The sequence below is a fragment of the Pimephales promelas genome, chromosome 24 (assembly GCF_988280905.1).
Source record: "Pimephales promelas chromosome 24, fPimPro1.hap1.1, whole genome shotgun sequence".
Classification (NCBI taxonomy): domain Eukaryota; kingdom Metazoa; phylum Chordata; class Actinopteri; order Cypriniformes; family Leuciscidae; genus Pimephales; species Pimephales promelas.
In genome coordinates, this window is record NC_142792.1 from 13,625,127 (window position 1) to 13,642,393 (window position 17,267).

General features: G+C 38.7%; 1 protein-coding gene across 1 annotated transcript; it reads left to right on the forward strand.

The window, feature by feature from the left end:
* The first annotated feature begins 1,992 nt into the window (after nucleotides 1–1,992).
* pparaa (peroxisome proliferator-activated receptor alpha a) lies at nucleotides 1,993–17,259 on the forward strand. Its single transcript, XM_039668330.2, has 6 exons — nucleotides 1,993–4,169; nucleotides 5,192–5,349; nucleotides 10,079–10,217; nucleotides 13,400–13,599; nucleotides 14,997–15,465; nucleotides 16,021–17,259. The coding sequence occupies exons 1-6, from the start codon at nucleotides 3,941–3,943 to the stop codon at nucleotides 16,263–16,265; spliced, it is 1,440 nt and encodes a 479-aa protein (XP_039524264.2). The 5' UTR covers nucleotides 1,993–3,940; the 3' UTR covers nucleotides 16,266–17,259.
* The last annotated feature ends 8 nt before the right edge of the window (nucleotides 17,260–17,267 follow it).

Consider the following 17,267-nt stretch of genomic DNA (forward strand, 5'->3'; position numbering starts at 1 on the left):
TTCTGTATACAGTATGTGAAAATAATAATGGGGAACACATGATCAAAGTGGCCTCTGCAAGTTTTTTTTTTTTTGGATACTAGGTTAAAATACATTTATATTCATTGTCTTCTTGTGGATCTTAAATACCCCCAGGTGTTGTTGTTACTACACGGGTCAGACAGCCGGTAAAGATCAACTAGGATTCAGGAAGGAGGTGGGAAATCAGCCTGTATTGGTTTCCAAGTCTTGTCAGCTGTGACCCTCCACAACAGGCCGATGTTGTGCTGTGATGCGCCTGTGTGTCCTTCTCCAGACAGATTCAGAAACACACCTTGCGCTGCAAAAAATCATTTTATTAAGCGGTTTCGCAGACATTTACAAGGATTTTCAGATATTTTTACTGGAAAATAAGATACTGATTCATTTTGTATTATTTGTACAACTGTCCCGTGATTCAGAGTTGCTAAACATTACTTGTTCCATTTGTTTATTTGGACTGGATTGAGGATTCTTTTTGTGCATTCATATGTGTTGTCTTGTTTCATAATCAATGGATATAATGTGTCGTGGAAAGCGAGGTGTTGAACCCTGTGCATCCATTGAGAATATATTGTAGTTTGGATTGGAAGCATGATATGGGGTTTGGTTTTTGCCGGTTAATGGCTCAGCTGGTGTCCATGGGCACATTTCCATTAGAGCGGACGCTGGCATTTCTCCTACACTTCACTTGACTCGTCATGAGGTTGAAGTCATGTGCATGTGTGCCCACGTGAGTGTCTAGGTTTACACTGAATAAATATAGTAGCTGTTTCACACACCTTAATACGCAAATAATGTAGTAAAATACAGTCTCAGTCAAATGCATGCTATGCGCTTAATCTTGTTTACCATGGAATCACTGCTAGATTTTGTCTCGTTTCTATTGAAAAATAAATAAATACATTTAAATAAAAGAAATTAAAAGTAAATTTGGTTGAAGTAAATCAGATATGAGAAGATTTTCTTCTTCAGTATTTCTGTCTTGTTTTCCGGTACAACGATATCTAAACATTCTTACATCAAGACACATTCACTGGAGAAGAAAAATGTAAAAAAAAAAAAAATACTACTGCTAAATAGTAAATACCTGTCAGTGAGTTATGAAAACTTCCCTTTGAATTGAGTTGATTTGTCTGACTCCACTGACAGATATTTCTTGTTTTAATCAGAAACTGGAACTCTCTTAAAAAACAAGACAAAAACATTTCCAATCAAAAAAATGTTTCTTCTTTTTTTTTTTTGTAGGAGGTACAGTAAAACTTATGTCCATTATCTAGTGGTTGGGAGTCATTCAAGCTTTTTTTTTTTTTGTAAAATGAATTAAACAAAAGTAATGGATATCTGTTGGAAGTTGTATTTTCAAGCTTTGAAGTGTTGCTAATACAACTCATTGTTTTTCTCCCTAGACATTTAGAGAACATTGATTTATTGCATTTTATTCAATTTATTCCTTAATTGTCCTTAATTATTCCTTCCTTTTGTCATAAAATATCTTTTAAAAGTCTTAAATTTACCTTCATCAAACCTGCAGAAACCCTGTATGCTTTGTTACTAGTTCTGTTTGATGACGGAGCCATGACAGTATGAGTTTTAAGCTTTAAACAAGACAAAAACTATTAGGGCTGTCAAACGATTAATCGCGATTAATCGCATCCAAAATAAAAGTTTGTGTTTATATGATGTATGTTCGTGCACTGCTTGTATATATTTAAGAAATATTTTCATATACTGTATATAGATTTATATATAAATTAAATATAATATAAATATTTTATATACAAATATTTTTTTCTTAAATATACATGCATGTGTGTATATACACAACCTTTATTTTGCATCTGATTAATTGCGATTAGTTTTAGATCACGAGCAGTTTTGCTTCTCAACCAAATTGTAAACGTGTATATATTTTTACTGGAAAACAAGACACAAAACTTTTTTTTTTTTTTTTTTTACTTTTGACTTTGATTTTTTTTTTTTTTTTTTTTGCAGGCTCTTGACTAATATGCTATAATCCTTCTCTATCCCTTATGAAAAATACTCACCTTACATGTGAAAAATATCAATAAAAAATATAAATGTACGTGACCAGCAAAATTACATATAGTATTACAAGTTTTTGTTAGTACACCTTTACTATTTTGTCATAGATTTTTCGCCCTTGTTTTAAGTATAACCCCCACCTCTCATTCCCTATGCAATTTTTAACCAGAAAATGACTCTTATTTTAGGGATATAAGCATGTTGATATATTTTTACTGGAAAACAGGACAACTTTTTTTGCTGTGTATTAACTAAAATGTAGTCCTTCTAACAGTCTGTATGTTTCTCCAATGGGAACGCTTGTTACTGCACTCGTCTGTGCATGTTGTGTCAAGGGCAGAATCAGGAATGATTGTCGCACAGCGGCTGAGAGAGCGCGGCGTGCGTTCGTTGACTGAAGAATCATGCTCAGCTCAGGTTTCACATAGCCTCAACAGCTGGAGACAAACAGCTGGGTAAGATTTTTGCTGTTCTGCTTCGGGCAAATCTACAGAACGGAGAGATCAGGTATAAGTTTAGAAAGCTGGCTGGCTTCCCCTCGCAGATAGAGCTGGAAACTGGGCTTGTCTGCCAAGCACTGATTTATGACAGTGCTAGAAACAGCTCGTCTACCATCGGTAGTCGATGTTAGTGCGCAGTTTTGTCAGCTCTTAAGCATCTGCAGTTCATTTTAGATTGGCTGTGTTTGTCGCTTGAAGGTAAAGTGTGTCGTTACTTTCTCCAAAAAAATGTGCAAAAGTGCTCGAATGCCAAGTCTGGCATTGGTTAGCCTTCTCCATGTCACTGCTGTAAGAAATTAAAGGCTTGAGTGCAATGCCATTTGAACCGTTGTCCTCAAGACCCCTCGAGCTGCCTTAAGAATTCCCTCTAGAGCGTCCGAATCCATTTGAGTAGGTAATTCCTTTGAATGGGATTGTTATCTCCTGCCCGGCAATGCACTTGAAGTGCCTGGCCACAGTGATTGTGATATCAAGCAAATGAAGTGCATCCAAACAACTGCCCTTCAACCTCTCGAAACGCCTTAGCAACCACATAACAACGCCCTGGAAGGTCTTTTGACCTCGACCCGACCTTGAGATCACCACAATCGGGTAAGCAATCTGTCTTTGGTGGGTTTCTTTGACAAGTTCGCATGGCAGGACGAATGAGATCACATTCCAGTGATGAAGCGGGCCAAAGCCTTTGAAACGCTCCCCTCGTGTCTGAATAAAACGCTGCGATAACTGTGCCTGGGGTTTCTGTGGCAACCCCTCTTAAACACGTTACTTCTTTAGCATTGCTCTGAATGGATCTTCTTCTAGCCAGTGTTTCACAGAGGCCAGGTTGCAGTTTGCATACCAAGTAGATATTGAGTCTACACAGTGATGTGTAAAATAGCAAAATAACTGCTATTGTTTCTTCTTTTTAATAATTGAACTTTCACGTTGCTCTAAAATTATTGTAACGTTTTGAATATACAAAGACATTTTGATGACAATGGACTTTGGTCAGGGTAGCAGAACCATATTCAATTTTGACAATAATGAGAACAAGACTGTGAGGGATAGAATTACAGGATGTTCAATGGATTGCAATGTTTAACAACTTTCATTCAGTGGAAAAAACTCCATAAAACAAATTAAAATTGCGTGATCCAGGACATTTATTCAGTGCGTGCCATTGTAAAGACTGTAAGTCTATCCCTCACAGCCGCCCGTTAAATTCAATAGCGTCTGAAATCCCTGGTTGTTGTTTTCATCTGGCTTTAATCATTTAACCAATAATCCCAGTTTAATGTAGGGATTGTGTCTTGCAGTTATTTAAAAGATATGAAACAATATTTTCTTCACTCAGTCTTCACCTTTCTTGTCATTGTTTTGTCTTCGCAGACGGATGAATGATTCAAAGCTTGCCGTGGTCCAGCGCTATGGTAGATATGCCGAGCCTGTACAGTCCCTTGTCCCCGCTGGGCGATCAAATCCTGGACAGCCCTCTGTGTGGAGAACTCATCGGTGACATGGAGGTGCTGGTGGACATCTCTCAGTCTCTCAGCGACGATACTTTCAACTTTCACGTGCTGGAATACCAGAGCTGGAACACATTAGTAGACGACTCCACTGTCTTAGGTAGAGCATTTGGACACACGCAATCCGAACAATAATCCCAACCAATCAGGTCTATAAAAAAAAGGGTTTCGTTTCACTTTTGGTCCCTTTAACACATTCTGTCGACTATAAGTAACTTTGCACGGCACCTACATGTCTACTAACTCTCAGTAGAGTATTAGAAGAGTATTAGTAGACCGGTAGGGTTAGAATAACCACAGAAACATCTAGATGAAAAGTTACTGATCTCATGAAATGGCGAATGTATGACACGCCAATTCGCATTTCCATTTTCGGCGTGCTATCAACACGCATAATCGCTTTTCAGCCTGTTTATGAACGCCATTGACTTAACGTTACATTACTGTATATATAAATCTACTAATACTCTAATGAGAGTTAGTTGACATGGAGTTGCAAAGTGATTTTTAGTCAACAGAAAGTTCAAAAGGGACCATCAAAATAAAGTGTTAACAAAAAAATTTAAATCAACCCTAATCTGTCAAGAATGAACCATTTGTATTCATTTGATTGTATATAAACAGCCAGACATAACTTTGGACATGCTTGACAATTTTAACATCATTTTGATCAAAAGGCTTATCCATAAATTTTGTTGTCATGTAATTAAATTACTTTATTAATATTATTAAAATTGTACATATTGTTGTTAAATACAAATTTGTGCCAACTGTATGAATTTATTAAATGAAACAAAACAATGAAGGAAATGATGAAGAGTTCAGATGCAAAAGCCTCTAAGTGCCATTTGAAATTTTCTTCTAGAATGATGATTTTTATCAAGCTTGTATATTTAAGTTCAGTGATTTCACTGAAATGGCAATGATAATTACCTATTAATTGTTATTTAAGTGAAATTACTGAACTTAAATATACAAGTTTGATAAAAAATCATCATTAAAGAGGCTTTTGCATCTGAACTCTTCGTATATGCCCACACTTTTATTTGTGCTAAATCAGGACATCATCTTAAATGCATAAATCTGTGATATTGAGCGTGCACATGTGTGTTTGTCTTGTAGATGTCTTATCCCCGGCATCCAGTCCGTCCTCAGAAGCGTTCGCGGCCAGCACAGGTCAGGACGAGAACTCCTCCGGTTCTCTCGCCCTCGAGTGCCGCGTCTGCGCCGACCGAGCCTCAGGCTTCCACTACGGAGTGCACGCCTGCGAGGGATGTAAGGTAAGCGCACATGCATAGTGTACAGTGGAAAATTCTCACACGAGGGCCAAGAGTCAATATCGAAGCACCCTGCTTGCCAGTAGTACAGACTCCGTGTTACACTTTCATAACCACAAATCTGCCCGGGACAGAAAACACTTGAGCGAGCACACCAGTGTCAACAGAGAGCACGCAAGTTTTGGGAGTATTTTCATAGCTACTTTTGCAAAAAGACTGAGAGTTCCCCCGAGGCTGTTTCCCCCTTCGTACATGTGAGGTGAAGCGTGTAGAAGAGCTGTTGCTTCATGTGGTGCATGTCAAAATCAGAAGGACTTAGTGCGTACCTCCGCACCACACAGCCCAGCTGACTCGAGCCTGGGTCACAGCCATTCCCTTTCCTTTAAAGTTAACTAGTCCAGTTATTGCCATGTGCCATGTGTTTTTGTCCAGCAAGGGCAGACTTTGACCGTTGGCACCCCTCAGGGTGCAATTAAACTGGAACAGTTACACCCGAAGGTTGACTGCTAATGCAGTTTACCACTTTTTCACGTTGCACTTTAAAATATACGTTTATATGTGTTTTGATTTAAGGAATCATGGTAGTTGTAGTTATGCTACTTTTAAAATAAATGAAATGCTAATTAAAAAAACATATTTTGTGTGGAACTAGTCATACATAATCAGGATCTCTCTGGACTGATTAAGTGTATTATTCAGTTCAGTTCACTGGTTCTTCAAGTTACACGTGGCTCTGGTTTAACTCATTTTCATGTTAGTTAAATATACAGTTTGAGATTTGCACAGTGTCCTGTCCTCCTAACTAGGAGCAATATGATAAAGTAACAAGCGCTAAAAGCTATTCTTTCAAGTGAATCTGCAACAAGGAAGGGACATTTTGTCCGTCAAGTATTTTGTTTCTGCATGGCATTGAGCTCTGTAGCCCCTCCCACTTTGGTTATGATTACGTTACTGTTGATCATCTGGCGGTCTATCATCATATAAAGCCCGCCCTGACAATTTGATTGGTCCGAACAGCTTTGGTTCGGGTATACTTGCTTCACAACGGATAAAGTCCAGATCGAACTTCCCAACCTCAAATGTTGTGGGCGGGGCTTAGTTCAGCTGGCATCCAGGCTAAGGGCACACGGGTGAACAGGACAGAACCAAACACACAAACAAACAAAGTAAAAACAGAGCATACATGTTATAAGTATTGAGTGCTGCAGCATTAAGTCCTAAAACTCAGATTTCTTGAGATTTTTTTTTTTTTCATGAATCTCAGATTTTTATTTTTTGCACTTCTGGTTCGCTCATCCTGAAGTCATTTTTAAATGTGTTATAAATACCTGAAATAAGATGGTTAAAGGGATAGTTCACTTTGAAATTAAGTGGTGTCTGTTTCCGCAGCAATTTCAATTCTCATATTTTTAGGTCAAAGGTTGTTTAGGTCTATCAGTCAAATAATGGAGGTCTACGTTCACCACCTCGAAGAACATTCACAGTGAAGTCCAAATTAAACATGATTTAATGACTCGTAAATGTAAGTACACATCGATGGCCTGAGACACGAAACGAGCGGTTTGTGTGAGAAAACGAACAGTATTTATATCGTTTTTACCTCTTGTAACCACAGCCACGTCCAAGAGATCTGAGGGCGCGGGCGCTTCTGTCTGCGCAAGCGCCGGAAGCGATCTCTCATGCATATACGTCACTCATTGTTTACACACAACAGAGATTGTAGGTAAGACGCCTTATAAAAATGGTACTAATTTGCGCTTATCCCGGATGTTTAGATCTTCACGGTGAAAGTGAACACTTCCGAAATGTGTGTAAACAACGAGTGACGTACATGCGCGAGAGATCACTTCCGCCGCTTGCGTAGATCAGATTGGATTGCGTACCTCAGATCACTTGGACGTGGCTGTGGTTACAAGAGGTAAAAACGATATAAATACTCGCTTCGTGTCTTAGGCCATCAATGCATACTTACATTTACGAGTCATTAAATCATGTTTAATTTGGACTTCTCTGTGCATGCTCTTTGAGGTGGTGACCATAGACCCCCATTATATGGCTGCCCTAAAAATATCAAAATTGAAAATACTGTGGAAACAAAGACACCTACATCTTGGATGCCCTTGAGGTGAGCTAAAACAAACCAAAAATTTATTTCAAAAGTGAACTATCCCTTTAACACAAGTTCAAGGAATTTTCACATCGTGTTTTACCTTACGGCATGAAATATATCAGTAAAACTACACTCATTGTGTTATTAGCCTTTTTCAAGTCCTGAAAAAGGTGGTTGCTAGCAAAACTTTTCTAACTTTCCAACTTGTAGATTTTGAATAAAGATTAAAAGATTTGTCAGAGGCTTAGTGGTGGTGACATTGAAGTCGTGTGACCATTGTGTAGGTGTTGTTTATTGTCTGACTTTAGCATTTTACTTCTGGCAGTTGTATTTACAAAGGCACCGGAATTCATTGAAGTTTCTCATTGGCGAAGATTACCTTGATGAACAAAACGTGTAAGAATTATATATTTTTGTAGCTGATTTTCTGCAAAAATCAAAAAGCCAATCATAGTGATTCTTCCTAGAAATATACGCCAGCACTGCAGAACTCTGTAATGAGTGTAATGAGAAATGAATGATCACCCAAATGTTCAAAAATCTGCAAAATTGTTAATTTTTTCACGTGTAGAATCTTATTGTAAAGTGTTTCTTAAGGGTTTATTTGCCCTGAAAAAATCAATTCTACATGATACATTTAACATTTGAGCTTGTGTTTTCTTTTGTGGTAAATCTGGAAGAATAAATTAGTCATTTGCAGCGTGCCGATATTATATTGGGAAACTTCACTTCCCACAGCTTTTGAGTAGGAAATAATGCTTCGTGCTATAAAGGTTGGTATTCAGAGCTGTTCCCTCAGTCCGGTTTTATCGTTTGGCCTGTTCGGTGTGTAGAGATGCGTCATCAGTTCTGTTTTTAGCTTTGGAGGTGATCCGTGACAGTCTGTCATGAGTTCTCATCTGATACCGTTTCCATTGTTAGGCACGTGTTCTGCTTTTCCCTGTTAAATACAAATGGGCTTTAACCGTGACCCTACCATTCTGAAGAAATGATGACAAATATCATTCACTGCGTCTTCATTGCAATTTCATATTCATCAATTCTAGACCTTCTGGAGTTACTAAAATATTGTGTAGCCTAATCTGAAAAATAAACAGTTGTGGTGTTTTGACAATCTGCCACACATGCACACTCTCTGTATCTGTTGGTAGATATGCAGTGTTATTGAGAAATAAATATTGTTACGGTGTGAATCCTATCGCACATTCTGAGCCTTAGGGAGTAAAGTCCTTATATTTATGTTTACATTTTGAATCGGTTGTATATTACAAAATGAGAATCAATGTACAATTTGGTATCATACTTTTTTTTTTTGACCATTCACAGTCTTTTATGAATTTTCTTTTTTTGTGAAGAATTTTTATTTTTTTTTATTTGCTTTCATATTGACAAACGTATACTTATTCACCACCAACATATACATAATATACACCAAAAATACAACGTACTCATTCTCTCACTCACACATCTCGACCTACCCACACACAACAACAACAACACTCCTACACGCACAAGAATATGCATAAAATTAAACAATTTATACCTTATCTAATCCCCCCTCTACCCTCCCTACTGAGTGATCTACCGTAACCCCCACCCCCGGCAAGAAATGTTGTAACTTTGAGAGCTTCTGACCAAGACCTCATGGCCTGCCCTGTCTAACAGCAAGTTCCACCAATGATGTAATGAAAGAGTATGTGGTGGTTTCCACCTTGTTGCCAGCATTTTCTTTGCAGCAGTTAAGCCAGAAAGCCAAATTCTTTTTTTCATGTCTAGACATCGGAACCTGAGAGTTATCATTTAACAAGCATAAAATAGGACTCTAATTTGATCAAATGTCTAATTCTAGGTGTTAAGTAGGTTCTATATACAAATCGTAAATGAATAGCTCTATGATTGGGATTTTTAGAAGCTCGGTTAATGTTATTCCAAATGGTTTCCCAAGGTATTGCAGGGGAAATGAGGCTGTAATGGTTTTGCCAAATTGTTTGAATTGCAATTGGTTATTTGGCAATACATTGTAGATACAGTTCCTTTGGTATTCACATTATACAGTTGTTTTGTAAAGTCATGTCTGGGAAGATTAGAATCCCATGGAACTCCATTTTCCTTTAAGGCAGAGCGAAGCTGCAAATATATATATTAAAAAAAAAGAGAGTCCAGGTAAATTATAACTTCCCTTCAAATCTTGAAATGTACGGAGACCATTGGTATTGAATAACTGTCCTAGTAAATAAATCTATTTATTTTCTATTTATTAATCTATCTATTTATTAAATAAATCCATTATTCATCCACATCGTGTAAGCCACTGTCCGACCGCCCAGCAATAAATTATGGTTATGAAATATTGGAGTATGATAATGCCACTTTTTTTATAATAAGTATTATTGGTTGCAAGCTTCCAAGTTAGTAAAAGATTAAAAATAATAGGCCCAAAGCGCATTTTGGCTTGTTTTAATGGAACTTGTGCATAAATTAGATCTTGTAATCTTGAAAAAAAATCTTGTAGGCCTTAGTGTCCACTTCCCTAAGTCTTTTTTAATCTTTTCCAAAACATTCATATAAAAATATTGAAATTGATTTACAATTTTTTGAAAGTGTTTTATGAATTTTCCACAGGGCTTCTTCAGGAGAACCATCCGACTCAAACTGGAGTACGACAAGTGCGAACGCAAATGCAAGATCCAGAAGAAGAACAGAAACAAATGTCAATACTGCCGTTTCCGCAAGTGCCTTGCAGTGGGCATGTCCCACAACGGTAAGAGCTTCACAAAGAGCAAACGATTATAGATTAGAGTCGGTTTATGGCTTGATGATGAAAGTTTTATTGGTAATCAAGATGGTGTTCAGGTTTACTACAATAATATTTCGTAACACATATCGTAATTGCTTCTTTGAAAGTCAGTACATTTAGATTAGAATCAAAATATAAAACAACAACCTTTAAACAGTCTTAGCTTTGACATCGTGAGGTAGCACAAATCTAAGCCATCCAAGGGCTATCACGGGACTTTGACCTGGATCTAGGGTAGTCTCTTCTTTTAGCGAGGGCTAGTGTTGGTGCAATCCCTTCAGAGGTTAGATCTGTATCATATCACGCCATACACCCCCTCCCATGTCTGCCCTTTGTCCCGCTACTGATGAAGTGGCAGCAGTGTAATGACCTTAAGTTCTACTTCTCGTGGTTTGCGTATAAACCGGAGCCGATGATTCAATACGTTTACACAGCGCAATTAATTCTAAAACAAATAAATAAAAGGCAAACGCATTAACGCAACCGGTGCCCTCTGACCCGCATTTGAGCCTTGGGGATTTTTCTACCACCCAAACTATTTGAGTGTGGATCTGCGCATACAACAACAATCAAAAAGCACCCGTTCTGGTATTTATCATCCGATCTGTGATGTCAAGTTTTTCTCAGACGGATTGATCAGGGGCGTTTCTAGGTTTTAAAAACATCAGGGGCTGAATCCGAAACATCAGGGGCTGGGGTGGGTAATTAGATAACATGATTCGATACAGAAAATAATGTATATTGCAGGCCTATATGCGGGGGCAGACTAGTTAAGAAAAAAAAAACACCCCTGGCACTGTAATCACACCAGCCGAGCCCACATTACCACAGACAGTCACGCACATTCAAAGGCGACGAAGTTAGGGGGGTTCTCCCCCGAGAAAATTTGGATTTCTCAGACCTACAAGTGTGCATTTTAAGGTGTTTGAAGGTCATAAAAGTGGTATAACAATAGCTTTAAAAGCATGTTAGCATAATTACAGATTCTTACATTTGAGAATGAGGATAAATGTTGAAATGAATGATCCATGCTTGGATGCAAATGCAGAATGTTTCTGCTTATTATTGACAATCCACAATCCATATTCCTAACAGGAATGGCCTTAACGAGAATTCTTTCAATGATGATTTTGCATAGATGTTATTTCAATCAAACACTAGTGCAATCTTTTTGTGTCCAGAGGAAAATGAGCAATTTATATTTTAGAATTAAAGATTGGTTTCAGCAACTGGTTAGCTAATCAATATTTTTTGCACCAATCAGTTAAGTTAAAGTTCAATTGTTCTCTCATAAAGACAGTCACAGTCCTATTTTCCTAACCTGAAATAAGATAGGATGAAGCAAGATGATTCCTGAAGATATTTAGTATTTGCAAATCGCATCTTAGACTCTTCCTGTTATTCGGCCCCTGATATCTAATTATTAGCTCCATCTGAGGGGAATAGTTAATTTACACATCGTGTTTCAATCGCCAAATCAGATGAATAATAAGAAATAGTAAGGTCCCACATACTTTACATGTTCTGCATTAAAACCACAGTGAGTACAGGGCTAACTTGGGTAACGTTAAGTTAGACGACCAGGGTTTGCTGAAGAGTCTTCACCGCCCTGAGCTTTGATGAGGGAACGGCACCAGTAAATGAGATAACTCTTCTTGCCTCGTATCGTTCATGACTCCTTATTTTACTTTTAAAAAGTGTCTAATGACCATAATAGCTACCACCAGAAGCCACAAACAACAATGACAGTCAAGCCTTAAAGCTGCAAGTTAACCGAATTGTAAATTTGATCTGCTTGAACATTTTAATCGTCTTTAATACACGATTCCAAAAGACAGATTAAAATACCCGTTTTTTTAATAAATTATTAAAATTTAATAATGATGAAGAATTTTTTTTATTTATTTATTTTTTTTTAGATCCGGGGCTATAAAAATGTTTATCGTTAGCCCATGTCTAACGACGCGCCTCGGATTGATAAATGCAATTTCAACACGAACAAAACCGTGACTCGCCCTCTCACCCCCTTCCCTAGTAGAGAAAATGTGAACTCGGGATATAACTAGCCTAGCTTACCATGTCTATAAGTTACTTTTGACAAGAAATGGAACAAACATTCAGCACAGTGAGTTCAAATAAAACAATATGTTATACATTGGAAATCCTCATTACTGATAATTGCATCATCACACAATCTGTCTGATGGCTGTCGTGTCACTGGCAAAGCAGATGATTAAATGTATGGAACTTATGGTTTATTTGGGAAAATAGAACTATTATTCAGAACTACAATGCTAAAATGCTTTCAAAAGCTTTGTCTTTCTGTACCAAATGAAGCTCTGGTGTAGGTCTTTTTTTCATAGATGGACCATCATTCACAGAACTGGAAAAAATGTAACTTGGAGAAAATGGGCATCTAGCTACACGACACAAACTGAATAGGCAGATTTGAAGGGTTTATTTTCAAAAAAAAAAAAAGAAAAAATCTTATTTACTTCCAAAAATCAAATTAGAACTGGGTTACCTTCTGAGGTCAGTGATGTGGAATAAAACGTACGTACAAAACAAATTGACCTAACAACGTTGACCTATTTCACATCACCTTTAAAAAAAAATCAAATAACAGCATGGTTACACTATTTGTAAGGTAATATTAATTAACTACATGTACTTACTATAGAGATAGGGTTTGTTACTTGTAATTATGCATAAAACTGTGTCACCTTAAAATAGAGTGTTACTGAACATTTTGTTAAGCATGTATCGCCTTACACTGGTGTGTGTGTGTGTGTGTGTTTATGTTTTTCCATCCCGGTGGATACTTCAACCTGAATGAACTCAGACTCACGGGGACTCGTGTCACTGTCGGGACCTAAATTGAGTTCCCCATGAGGAAACAAGCTTAGAAATCATACAGAATGAGTTTATTTCCTAAAAAGTAAAACTGCATAAATTTTTTTTAAGGGTTTGTACAGTATAAAAACCATTACGTCTATGGAAAGTCTCCACAAAGATAGTGAACCAGACGTGTGTGTGTGTGAGCGTGTTCCTGTTTTGTTTGTATACAGTACATTGACTGTGGCAGCATGCATGAGGTTGTAGCTATTTTTATCGGTAATGTGTGTGTGTGCGCGCGCGTCTGACAGCTATCCGTTTTGGGCGGATACCCCAATCAGAGAAGCAGAGGCTGAAAGCAGAGAAGGATGTCAGCGGGAAAGAGGAGCACCAGTCACTGCAGCCGGACACGAGGAGTCTGGCCAGGCAGACGCATGAAGCCTACCTCAAACACTTCCACATGAACAAAGCCAAAGCACGCGCGTTTCTCACGGGCAAGACCAGCACTCCGGTGAGTACTCCACTGTTCACGGTGTGTTGCTCACAAAAGCAGAGTAAAATGAGACGATAATCAAAATCTCCTAATCTCTCTTTAAAAGCACTGGAAAAAATAACATTCACACCATTGTAGGCGTTTTGATTTAAATGCTTCTGTCCATTTGTATGTAATCATGGTTATATTGATTATAGATTATAATTATTATGTTTTTTGTTGCATTTAAGGCAGGAATAAACTACACGACTGGATGGGTCATTGTTAGTTGCTAAAAGTCATAGCCAGTCAGCAGATTTTAGGCCGGAGATGACAAACTCACGTAGTGTCTGAGAATGATTCCGTCCCATTATTTGAATTTGTCACGCGCCTCCTAGCAAAAAAGGCATGTTTACGCTTGAGTTTGTTGTGTTTGGAGAGACTTGAGGGCCAGCTTTTCTCTGTAACATTTGCCAAGTCGACAAGTTTATATGTAGCGTTTTAAAATAGTTGTGTAATGCAGTCCAGCCTTTAGTTTGTAAATATCTGTAATTTTTTGACAGTGATTCATTAATTGGAAATCCCTAATGGTTTTTGTACTAGCAAAATTAACGGAGTAGTTCACTTTTGAAAAAAAACTTTTGGTGATCATTTACTCACCCCCATGTCATCCAAGATGTCCATGCCTTTGTTTCTTCAGTGGAAAAGAAATGAAGGTTTTTGATGAAAACATTCCAGGATTTTTCTCCATATAATGGACTAAACAGTTCAAGGTCCAAAAGACAGTTTCAGTGCAAACTGTTCAAAGGGCTTTAAACGATTCCAGACGATGAATAAGGGTCTTATAAATAAAGTTAAAGATGAATAAAGTTTTATAAGCTCAAATGCTCGCCTTGCTCTGTTCTGTGATGCGCGTTCGTGACTCTCCTGTTTGAACTTTTTGAATGAATGAAATGAACGAATTGACTCAAAAAAGTTGAAAAGTTAAAGTTTGTTATTTTGTATTTTTAAATGAGCGATCGTTTCGCTTGATAAGACCCTTATTCATCGTCTGGAATCGTTTAAAAGCCTGTCTTTTGGACCTTGAACCGTTTGGTTCCCAATGAAGTCCATTATATGGAGAAAATCCTGGAATGTTTTCATCAAACGACCGAAGAAAGAATGACATGGACAACTTGGATGACATGGGGGTAAATCAGTAAATTAGCAGCATAAGTTGTTTTTAAAGTGCACTACCCCTTTAAGGTCAGAGAAAAGAAATGTTACTTAAAAAATGTTAACCCATTTCAGTGTAGTTTTCTTATTTGTTTGTAGTTCACAGTAGGCAAGTACTTTTACAAAAGGCTTGACTATAAACCGAGTAGCTGGGCAAGCTGTGGATTCAAAGTAGCTTCACTGATCAAGAACTCTCTCTCTCTCTCTGTCCTTCATTGAAGCCCTTCGTCATCCACGACATGGACTCTCTCCAGCACGCAGAGCAGAATCTACTCACCCAGCTGCTGGGCAACGTGGCGTCCGGCGACAGCTCCACTCCGCAGCAGAGAGAAGCGGAGGCCCGGCTCTTCCTGTTCTGTCAGTACGCCTCGGTGGCGACGGTCACGGAGCTGACGGAGTTCGCCAAGGCCTTGCCCGGCTTCGCCACCCTGGACCTCAACGACCAGGTGACTCTGCTGAAGTACGGCGCGTACGAGGCGCTCTTCGCCCTGCTGGCGTCCTGCATGAATAAAGACGGGCTGCTGGTGGCTCGCGGCGGAGGCTTCATCACGCGCGAGTTTCTGAAGAGTCTACGCAAGCCCTTCAGTGACATGATGGAGCCCAAATTTCAGTTCGCCACGAGGTTCAACGCTCTCGAGCTGGACGACAGCGACCTGGCGCTGTTCGTGGCTGCCATTATCTGCTGCGGAGGTGAGGCGCTGGGAGAAGTGAAGTAGAGGCAGTTTTAAAAATGGGCATTACTCGGAAATGAAATGATTGACATGCAGTTTATGTCATGCTTCTTTTTAAACTGGGGTCACAAGGGGTAAAAAAAGTAAATTAGAAAGTAAATTAGATCCTAAACTTCCCCTGTTCACGAGCAATCCTACATGTTAATATCTCACCTCTTTTGCTGAACTGTAAGTAGGTTAGTTGTGGTTCAGGTTGTTTTTATGTCACCTCTTGAGTCCCGCACAATAATGGTCAGAGTGAGATGGTGAGGCGGGGACCAAAAACACAGACAGTACCTCAAACCACAGCTTCCTGGAGAAGGCCTATATGCTAAAGAGAGACAACATTACAGATAAAGACACACTGTACAGATAAATGGAAGTTAAAGTCAGTGTCCCTTTTTTCCAAAGTTTAGTATTAATTATGGAAATATGATTAATTTAGGAGAAAAGAATGGCATGTAGCCTTTAATTAGTGTTGGGTTTTTGCTTTTGTCTCTCTTGTCTCTCTCTCTGTCTGGATCTCCATCGGCAGACCGTCCAGGACTGAGTAACGTGTCACGGATCGAGCACATCCAGGAGAGCATAGTTCACGCCCTTCGGCTCCACCTGTCGTCCAACCACCCGGACAACGGCTTGCTCTTTCCCAAGCTGCTGCAGAAACTGGCCGACCTGCGGCAGCTGGTGACAGAGCACGCAGAGCTGGTCCAGGAGATCAAGAAGACAGAAGACGCTTCACTCCATCCTCTTCTGCAGGAGATCTACAGAGACATGTACTGAGAGCTCGAAGCGTTCCCGTTCTCAGGAAGCGCTGATGCACGACAGATGTGTTTGGGACAGGTTGCTTTGAGTTGCTGAAAGACTTGCTTTTGGATCAAGCAGTGCTGGGCAAAGCCAGTGTAAATGTAGACTCGTTAATATGTAATAGGGAATTGACCTTTACAAGGATGATGCTTATAGTCCCCTAATAAGTGCAATACATGCTTTCTGGCCATAATGTATTGTCGTAAAAGGAGCCAATGGAGCGAATGCTATTCGAGTGTAGTAAGCAAACAGTGTGTACAGACACACACACAGAAAGAGAGAGAGCTCATTAAAGTGCCATTTGGAGTGTTCTAAGCATGTGTTTTTTTCTGTAGCTTTTGACACATTTGGCCACATCGAGATGATGTGGTGGTGCTTTCCTTTTCCACCTTAATGTACTATTGGGGGCGTTGCTAATCAAGTGTAACTTCCAGAACGGTTGACGTCGCATCAGCTATCAGCTCTTCTGGCAAACAACCTAAAGATTTAGGATCCGGCAGTTGCCTCTCCCGAATAAGGCGTGATTTGTCATGTTTTAATGCTAGAAAGAAATGTATGAGAGAGCCATATAAATCAGATTGTTTGTTACCTCATTTGAGTCGCTTGTATATTGAACATCGTTTGTAAAATATTTTGTATAAAAAATATCATCGTACGCTGTATAGCACTCCAACTGTAATTTTGTAGTCGAAATGTGTTGTTTGTTTTGACTCAGTACTTGTATTTGATTGGTAAATTATTGTTTTGTTGTTTTCTTAAAATGTAGAGCCAATGTACTTTTTGATGCAAGTCCCTTGATGATCAGAAAATGCTTTGTAGACTTGGGCCAACATTTGGTTATTTGATTTGAATGAAAAATGTAATTTTCAGTTGTGGAGGTGTAATTGTTTGTAGTTTGAAATGAAATACAATGTTCATTAAAAAAAAAAAAACATTATTTCTAAAAAACGTACAATCAGCGGCGTGGAAGTGTTTGAT